General features: G+C 40.0%; 1 protein-coding gene across 1 annotated transcript; it reads left to right on the top strand.

The window, feature by feature from the left end:
• Positions 1 to 616: 616 nt before the first annotated feature.
• On the top strand, positions 617 to 7,970 carry LOC126392428 (uncharacterized). The gene is made up of 2 exons (XM_050047811.1): positions 617 to 1,480; positions 1,879 to 7,970. The coding sequence occupies exon 2, from the start codon at positions 2,747 to 2,749 to the stop codon at positions 3,914 to 3,916; it is 1,170 nt and encodes a 389-aa protein (XP_049903768.1). The 5' UTR covers positions 617 to 1,480; positions 1,879 to 2,746; the 3' UTR covers positions 3,917 to 7,970.
• The last annotated feature ends 1,298 nt before the right edge of the window (positions 7,971 to 9,268 follow it).

Below are 9,268 nucleotides of genomic sequence, written 5' to 3'. Positions count from 1 at the left end.
TTGAAGAAAACCTGTCAGCGAGCAGGTTATGTTCACAGAGTCTGTTACCATGGTGACTGACTCAGAGTTTCAGTTACCTCTCTTTCTGGAACGGATAACTCAGTTTCCCTCATCTCAGGGTTAACTTACTCTGAGTTTTCACATAACCTGCTTTCTGGAATAGGCTACCCCCCAGCTGGGCACATAACAAAAATAAATAAGGTGACACAGAGCAGCCCTGCCTGATTCCACAGCCTAAATCAAACCGTGGAGAAGTACCTGTCTGCATTTTAATTGAACAATTTGCTTTCTTATACATGGTCTCAATTGCTGAACAAAAGTACTTACCAAAGCTGAATTTCTGTAATGTCTGAAACATAAATTTATGTTCAATGGTATCAAATGCTTTGCAAAAGTCTAGAAATAAAATAAAACTGTCGTCAGGGCAGTAGTCAGCATAATTTCACAAAAATTTCTTGAACTGGTTTATAAACTGTTGGTGCCCGTTTTGTGTCTTACCTGTGTGGGATCATGGCTGATGACTCGAGAGCACGGAGATCAAAAAATTCTGACGCTGAGAGCAACGGCAACGCTGCTTTAATGAATGAACTTAAAGCACTCAATACGAAGATGGACCGCATGCAGAGCGTGTTGGAGAAGCAGGTGAATAGTAAAATTGATAACCTGCGCGGGGTGATGGAAAGATTGACCTCTGAGAACCAAGCTGTAATGAAAAAGGAGCTGGAAAAAACGGTCAAAGAAATGAATCATAGTTTGGATCTGGAAGTGGGGATCCTGAGCTCAAGAAGGGAAGCGATTGAGCTGAAAATAGCCGAGAGAGTCGTAAACAAGAAATATGTGTTCGATCCAGACGTCTCACTAATCATAGTGGGATTACCACACGCGGAAAATGAAGATCTGATGGCGCTGGTGAAAGACCTACTGCGTGAGGGCCTTCAGTGTGACCCAGTTCCCGACCCAGTCGCAGTGGAGCGCATACGCACGAGAGGCCGCCCGCCGGGGCTGGTAAAAGTTGAACTCCGATCGGTGCAAGAGAAAGTGGCGGTGCTCAGGAGAAAAGCACAGCTGAAGAGCCACGATCGCTACCAGAGAGTTTATGTTTCATCCGCCAAATCGCACACAGAACGGCTGTTGGATTATAATTTTAGGACTCTTCTCAGAGAGACACCTGCTGGGAAGCATTTTTACGTGGCGAGGAATGGTCGATTGGTGAAGCGAGCGCCTACGGAAAACGCAGCCGGAGGAGTGGGGCCTGTAGAAAAGACCCCAAAGTTAATGTATATTTGCTGCTGTTAGATATGTTAGAAATGGTGTTAGTTGATTAATGGGGGAGCAGAGCCCTCTGCTGGGTTTATATCGTAACTGACCGCACTCGGTCAGGGAGGGGGGGTGTGTGGCCGCGGTGAATGACGGGAGTGAGAAGTTACCGTCGGGTCATCGGTTCGTGTTATGGCGACTGGTCTGTGCGTGAATGAAGCATGTAAGTACGTGTGCGTATTGTGAGTGTGTTGGATTGTGTTGCTGCAGTGGTGGATGTATGAGCCGGATGATGTGTGGCTGTAGTATTCGCCATGCTGCGGCCGCGTATGCTAGTTATAGCCGCTAGCTTACGTCTCCGACGAGTATAGCGAGTGTCATGTGATATGCCCGTGTTTATACCGATCGTTATCATGCCGGTTATTCAGCGCGATGTTACGTGGAGTGTTGTGTTGGTGCTGAGAGTGTTCATATGTGTCGATCTATGGGTGGGCTGGTTAGCTGGGATGTGTTTCAGAGCTGTAATTGTGCCAGTGCTCATGTTGTTTTATGTTCATTCAATCTGAGCTAAGTGGTTTCTTTATGATTTATTCATTATGTATTTGTCATTCTTATGTTCAGAACCACAGAACCAAACAGCCTGTAAGAGGGAAAATAAACAGGATCTGACACAGTCACTGGCCTCCTCTTTATTGAGTCTCTGGAGATTTGGCTGAAAGTGGTGTCCTGGCCGACACTCCGAAGTGGACTCGGTGATACCCCTGAACCAACTACCCACCCCTAGGGTTCTCCACTACAGGGCCGGTTTGAAGTGAATATGCCCAGCCCGTAAATGAACAGTTTCGCTTAGTTCAATGGAATGTTAATGGATGGACTTTGAATAACTGTGAACTCAGGAAAGTAGGCTACTGCCTCGCTCTCTTGAACCCGACTTCATTTGTTTAAATGAGACTCATTTATCCTGCCATGCTCCAGAAATGGATGGATTTGTGTGGTTTGGTCATAATCGCACTGCCCACAGGAGAGCCGTTAAAAGCCTCCGGTGGTGTTGGTATTTTTGTTAAGAACACTGTTTTTGACCAGTTTGATGTTAACATAACAGATAAATCATATGATGGAATCATCTGTTTACGTTTTGAGCATCGGTTGTCACATTAGGCTATGCTTTTATTATAATTTCCTGCTACTTATCACCAGAAATGTCAACATGGGGTCGAAACGCCGATCTTTTCTTTAGTCATTTAATAGCTTTGAGTTATTCTACTGATGCAGATTCTGTCTATAGACTATCTGCGGGGACTTTAACAGCCGCATCGCAGACTTGAGAGATTATATTGAAGAAGATATTTCGCCCAGAGTGATATTGGATACAGGTGTGAATAGTCATGGGGGTGTCTGATCTTGCGGAGAGCGTTGGACATGAAGCTCTCAGTCTGATTGATGAGCGCAGTAGACTGCCAGACCACTCAATATTGTGTTTAAGATTTCAATGGGGAATCTCCTTAATAATCCTCAAAGTGTACGTACTGAGTTCAAGATTAACAGACAAAATAGAAATTTCCCTGTTAATTTTCTATCCTCTGAAATGTGCTGTAGGGCTCTCTTAGAGATTTTACATCAGCTTGAAGGTGGTCAGAATAAACAGGGTAATATCGACCAGTGTTATGATCGTCTCTGTGAGCTGTTGTATAAGGAGATGGACAAGCATGGAACACTCAAAAAACATATTTTGAGGAAGTGTCATCGAATGAAGCGTCCATATTGGAATACTGAGCTAAATGAATTATGGACTAAATTGCGCTCAGCAGAAAAAATGTTTCTTAAATGTAAGGAGCAACATAAGAAAAGGGATCTGAAAGATGAATTTAAACAGTGTCAATTCAATTTTGATAGAAGGCTTAGGTATTTCAAAAGACGCTTCAGAAGAGGACAAGCACTTCAGTTAGAACAGCTAGAAAGTAGAAACCCACAGCAATTCTGGAGGGAAATAAATAAACTTGGCCCTCAAAAGACTTTACTTATTCCTCTTGAAATTTTAAAGGATGATGGTGAATCTTCTTTTGAAATTGATTTGATACTTAAACAGTGGGAAAGGGATTATCGTAATCTGTATACTGGCAATAATCCTCTATTATTTAATGATCACTTCTTAAATGAAGTTTGCAGACTGAAGGGTGAGTTGGAGAAAGATATGAACAATGCAATGCATTGCTCTGACCATATACTGAATGATGACATCACGTTAGAGGAGGTGCAGAAGGTTGCTGATAAAGCAAAATTAAATAAAGCTGTAGGAGTTGATGAGATTCCTAACGAAGCCCTAAAAGCTCCCAGTATGCTAAGGACTTTACATGGTTTGTTTCAGAAGTGTTTCCAGGATGGTATTATTCCATCAGTGTGGAACAAATCTAGAATCAAACCTACTCCTAAATCTGCAAAAGCGGACCCACGAGTTCCTTTAAATTACAGAGGTATCAGTCTAATTAGTACAGTCTACAAATTATATTCAGGTCTTCTGAACAATAGATTAAATGATTTTTTAGAGTCTCGGGGTGTGATGGTGGATGAGCAAAATGGCTTCAGGGAAAACAGGGCATGTATTGACCTAACCCTAACCCCCCAACCGCTCAGAGCGCCTGTCATGGGCAGCCCACTCTGACATCTCTCCACTTAGTGCATGTATAGGTCCAGTTTGTGCATGTGTGTGTTCGGACCTGTGTGTAATTGACAACAGAGTGAAAAATTGAATTTCCCCTCGGGGATTAATAAAGTATATAAAATTAAAAATTAAAAATATTTATGTTTTATCTTCTATTGTGAGAGCAAGATTACAGGAGCATAAAGAGACTTTTGTTTGTTTTGTCGACTTTAAAAAAACCTTTGATTGGATAAATAGAGACCTTTTGGAATATAAATTCATATCTTCTGGTATTGGTGGTAAATTTTATAGTGCAATTAAATCCCTATATAAGGACCCAGTCACTTGTATTCAGTTAAATAATCTTAGGACTGACTGGTTTCCTACTCCATTGGAGTTAAGCAAGGAGATGTTCTCTCCCCAACTTTATTTGCCCTTTATGTAAACGATTTGGCTCAAGAAATCAAGCAGGCTAAGCTTGGCATAGATATTGAAGACTTTAATTTAAGTATTTTGTTATATGCCGATGATATTTTGTTGGTTGCTGAGACTGAAATTAATTTACAGAGGATGTTGAATATTATGAGTTCATGGTGCTATAAGTGGCGACTGGCTATTAATAGTGAAAAGACACAAATTATGCATTTTCGAAATAATCATGTGCAGCAAAGTAGCTATATATTCCAGCTTGGATCGAGACCTCTTATATATACCTCTTCTTATAAGTATCTTGGTTTTGTTTTTACAGAAAATATGAATTTCTACGAAGGAAGGAAAGCACTGGCAGAGTCAGCAGGAAGGGCTTTAGGGTCAGTAATGAATAAAATTAAAAGGTGTCCTGACCTTGGGTTTTTAACATTTTCTAAGCTCTTTAATTCAATGGTTGGCTCAGTCTTATTTTATGCGGCTGGAATATGGGGCTTTAGGGATTCCCCTGAAAGTAACACGATTCAGAGTCGCGCCCTGAGGTGCTATCTTGGAGTTCATAAATTCACTGCAAAGGGTGTTGTTGATGGGGACACAGGTTGGGAATCCTGTCTTGTTAAGCAAAGATGCGAAATGGTTCGGCTCTGGAACCGACTTCTTCGGCTGCCAGACGAAAGGCTAACCAAAAAGATTTTTAAATGGGATCGAGCCCATAATTTCCCTTGGTCAAGAGATGTCTCTGCAGTATTCTCTCACTCTGATTTATATTATATTTTTAGTAATAACCTGCAGTGTAAGATAGATACAGTTAAACAAAAACTATTTAATCTCCATAAGAAACAATGGAAGCAGGAGATTTGGAGGAAACCCAAACTTAGAAGCTATGTTCAAATTAAAGAGGACTACTATACAGAACCATACTTAACCTTAAATTTAGGGAGAGGTCAGAGGTCCTTGTGTGCACAGTTAAGATCTGGTATCTTGCCCCTGGCGATTGAAGTGGGGTATCCCTGAAGAGCAGCGTATTTGTGTTTTGTGTGATCTTGATATTGTTGAGGATGAATTTCATTTCTTGTTTCATTGCCCTTTGTACAATGACTTGAGGAAATCTTTGTTTGAAAAAGTTCAGGGGAAGAATCCTGACTTATTTTGGATGTCGGAATTTGATATGTTGAGTTGGTTCTTCAAGGAAGAGATCTATGTCTTAGCTAGATTTATTGAAAAAGCATGGACATTAAGACAGAAAACACTGTATCCCACATAAGAGTACAATACTTTGACCTTTTTTTGTTGTCGATGACGATGGATACATAAGATTCTTGTTTTTGCCATCTTTGAATTGTTTGTACATATACTGTGTAGTGTCTTGTAAGCCCATGTGGGCTGGGCACTTTAACGTGCATGACACTTAAATAAACAAATCAATCAATCAATAATCTATTAGATCCAGGACAAGTCTTATGTTGTTGGATATATGTCTGCCCTTCATAAACCCTCTTTGCGTTTCATCAATAATGTGATCCAGTACTGCTTTAATCCTTTTGGCAAAGATTCCAGCTAAGAATTTATAATCATTATTGAGGAGACAGATTGGTCTCCAATTATCAATGCGAAGTTGGTCCTTCTTAGGCTTAGGAATAGGCCTAAGTGTTAAAAGCCCTTGGTATAAAATAGGAGGAAGAGTCTGGTTATGGATGCTTTCGGTAAATACACCATGGAGGAAGGGAGCAAGTTTATCGGCAAATGTTACGTAAAACTCAGATGTTAAGCCATCAGTTGCAGGAGATTTGTTTAATTTCAGTTGCTGAATGGCAGATCTGACTTCTTCCAATGTTACTTGCTTGTCACAGAGGTCCCTTTGGTCAGTGTTAATAGATTTTAACTGAGAGAGATATCCAAAAAAATATTTCGTTGCATTTTCACCATAGTGTGACTTATACAGGTTCCTATAGAACAATAAACAATGGTTGGATATCTTTTGAGGATCATCTGTGACAGCTCCATCAATATTAAGTTTTTGAATGCAGTTTGTTCTACTGCGTGACTTTTCCAGCCTAAAGAAATATGCTGTATTTTGCTCCCCTTCCTCCAGCCATTGCCTTCTATCTCACAAAATCTCCTTCTGCTTTAACTCTGTATATTTCATCTAACTTGAGCTTGAGCTGCTGCTCAGTTAGTTCTTGTCATCTTCTGTTAGATCTTCAGGCATACACTGAGTACGAGTGGCAATTTTGGTAATTACTTTTGTTTCTTCCTCTTTTCTTAATTTGGCCAAAGAGGATCTGTAGCCTCTTAAGTATTTTGCTGTCTGGAATTTCAACAGTTCTCAGTTCTTATAGAAACATTTATCAGCTAAAGCCCTATGCCAGTAGCATTTTATTAAAAAGTGGATCTTTTCTATAACAGTTTTATGTTTTAAAACTGAGTTGTTGAGTTTCCAGTATGAGTTCCGGTAGGTGATACTGGCATTGGGTTTAAAGTTAATTTGAAGATTTAGATCTGTGAGCGGAGTAATCATAATATTAACATGAATATTATTTTCATCTAGACTATTTGAGATTAACCAATAATTGATTAGTGACCTACAGGTACCAGTTTTATCAGCCCATGTATAAGATTTGGCATTTGGATTCTTTTTTTCTCCAGATGTCTACAAATTGGAATTTTAGCCTAAATAACGTTACATTGGAGGGAGAATTTGTTCTATTTTTTGGAGGCCATCTATCTACAGAGTCATCTACCGTAACATTGAAATCACCACCAACAACAAACAGCATGTTTGGATATTTAGATAACCAAAAATATAAAGCGAGATTCCAAAGTATCAAATAAGAAGTCATTTTCAGCTTTGGTGTTATAACCATATACATTAGCCAGAAGGACAATAATGTCATTAATCTTAGTAATTAGTATAAGGAATCTGCCGTTTTGGTCACTCTCTGAGTGTAATATAGCTCCTTCAAATTTGTTTTTCGGGGAGGTTACTCCTGCTGATCGTTCTGAGCCATGCGAAAACCATATGTCATTTCCCCACTGAGTTTTCCAGAAATTAGTATCATTTATGACTGAGTGTGATTCTTGTAAGAAACAGAAATCAGACTTTTGTTGTTTAAAAAATAAAAATAAGGCTTTACGTTTTATGCTGTCTCATAAGCCTCTGGTAGGCTATTGTTTGTTTATTATTCTCCAAGGTAACATTAGGCTCGTTCGAGATGAACTGCGCCTCGCCTGGAAAGTAGACTGTTATAAAAATTATGATCACAAGATGTAAACATGCCATTGTGTTGTGTAAGTTCTGGAGGTTCCTGTTTAATGCTATAGCAACTGCAAGATCAGCAGATGGTTAAGTGCAAAAGGAAGTTTATCATAACATATGTAAGAGGAAGCGAGAGAAACAGAGGGTCGGAGACAGGACAAGGACAAGGTCACCCGGAGGACCGTGAGACAAGACGTCACACCAACTGACAACCATTGTTATCAATAGAGTGTGTACTTGATAGATTAGGGGAACTGAAACCTCTTGTATCCAACGCCCAGATATACTGTATAAAAACCTGCAGTGTATGCTCCTCAGGGAGCTTTTTCTCTGTAACCTCATCTTGTGTGTTGCACTGCGAAACGCTCCTCTTGTACAAGATAATAAATTCTGTTAAACTTTGATATTTCGGCTCCGGTCTCTATTTCCTTTAAAGGTCATTACAAAGAAATTCTTATGACATAGACGAGAGCAGGTGGCCGCAGCAGGGGGCGGTGACAAAAAGCCGCGGTGAAGTCGGACAGTTTACCGACAGTTTCCAGCAACCTTCAGTCCGTACAGGAAGTCACAGACACACTTAATCCTGTCTGGAATGATGTCAATTCATTAAAAAAGTGATCAGACCCATAGCCTATATCAGTTTGTTTTCAGCCTCCAGTTGTTTTAATCATGATAGATTAATTTATTAAAATGCTTTACAGGTGATCTGTAGTTTATGTTAATGGTTTAACCTCCATTTGACATGAATTCTCCTGTAAATCAGCATCATATCAGTTTGACCTGTCCCCTCATCTACAGGGGCTGAATAAACAGTGCTTGACTAGCCTATAAGGTTAATATTTTCAGAGGAAAAAAATACAAGACAACAGCTTTCATTAAGTCAGATACAGTCAGGGCTTCAAATCTGTACAGATGTTATTTTAAGAATCCTCACATCCCACTGACCACAAGTCTGTGTGTTGCTAAATACTTCAACAATTAAAAAAGTCCAGTGTTAATAGGCCTATACAGTAGACTGACTCTGTATAGTTTATGATGAATGTAGCTATTTAGTCTCTGACAACTAAACTTCCCCATCAGTCACACATGTTTTCTGTTCACAGAATAAACCTTCAGATCAGACAAATACAATCTTAATCTCTAAAATTCAACAAAAATGAAAAGTTTATCTAAAACATCATCTTGTTGAGTCGACATCTAACAGCTGATTGGTTTAGATGTCGACTCAACAAGATGACATTTATCTAAAACGTCATCTTGTTGAGTCGACATCTAAACTAATCAGCTGTTAGATCAGGTGAGAGCCAGGCGGTGCAGTTGGTGGAGAGCAACTGCAGCGCCTGGCTCTAAAAACCACAGACATATATACATAGGGTACGTCCCAAATCTCTTAATTTTATACTGCTAACTCCTAACTCCTTTCAAAAACCGGAAGTCATTCGAGGTCGGCCATCTTTAAGGCCGTCTCGTGTCTCTTATTCCTGCCAGTAAGGAGTTAGCGTTAGGAGTTAGGAGGGATCTGTTAGGTGCGATGAGTAAGGTAACACGAGAGGTTCCTAATGGGAAGTCTTTTTCATCTTGAGGCCCTTACGTATAAATACCCGCCCCCTACATCTGGCTCATTTGAACGAGATGGCGGAGAAACAGCGCAAGAGTATCCGTTACATGCATTCTTTGCAATGAAATGCTGT

The sequence above is a fragment of the Epinephelus moara genome, chromosome 6, assembly GCF_006386435.1.
Source record: "Epinephelus moara isolate mb chromosome 6, YSFRI_EMoa_1.0, whole genome shotgun sequence".
Lineage (NCBI taxonomy): Eukaryota > Metazoa > Chordata > Actinopteri > Perciformes > Serranidae > Epinephelus > Epinephelus moara.
This window is presented reverse-complemented; position numbering and strand designations above follow the sequence as displayed.

Excerpts from the sequence above, each read along its gene's own strand:
- LOC126392428 (XM_050047811.1), top strand. The coding sequence starts at position 2,747 with ATGGGGAATCTCCTTAATAATCCTCAAAGTGTACGTACTGAGTTCAAG.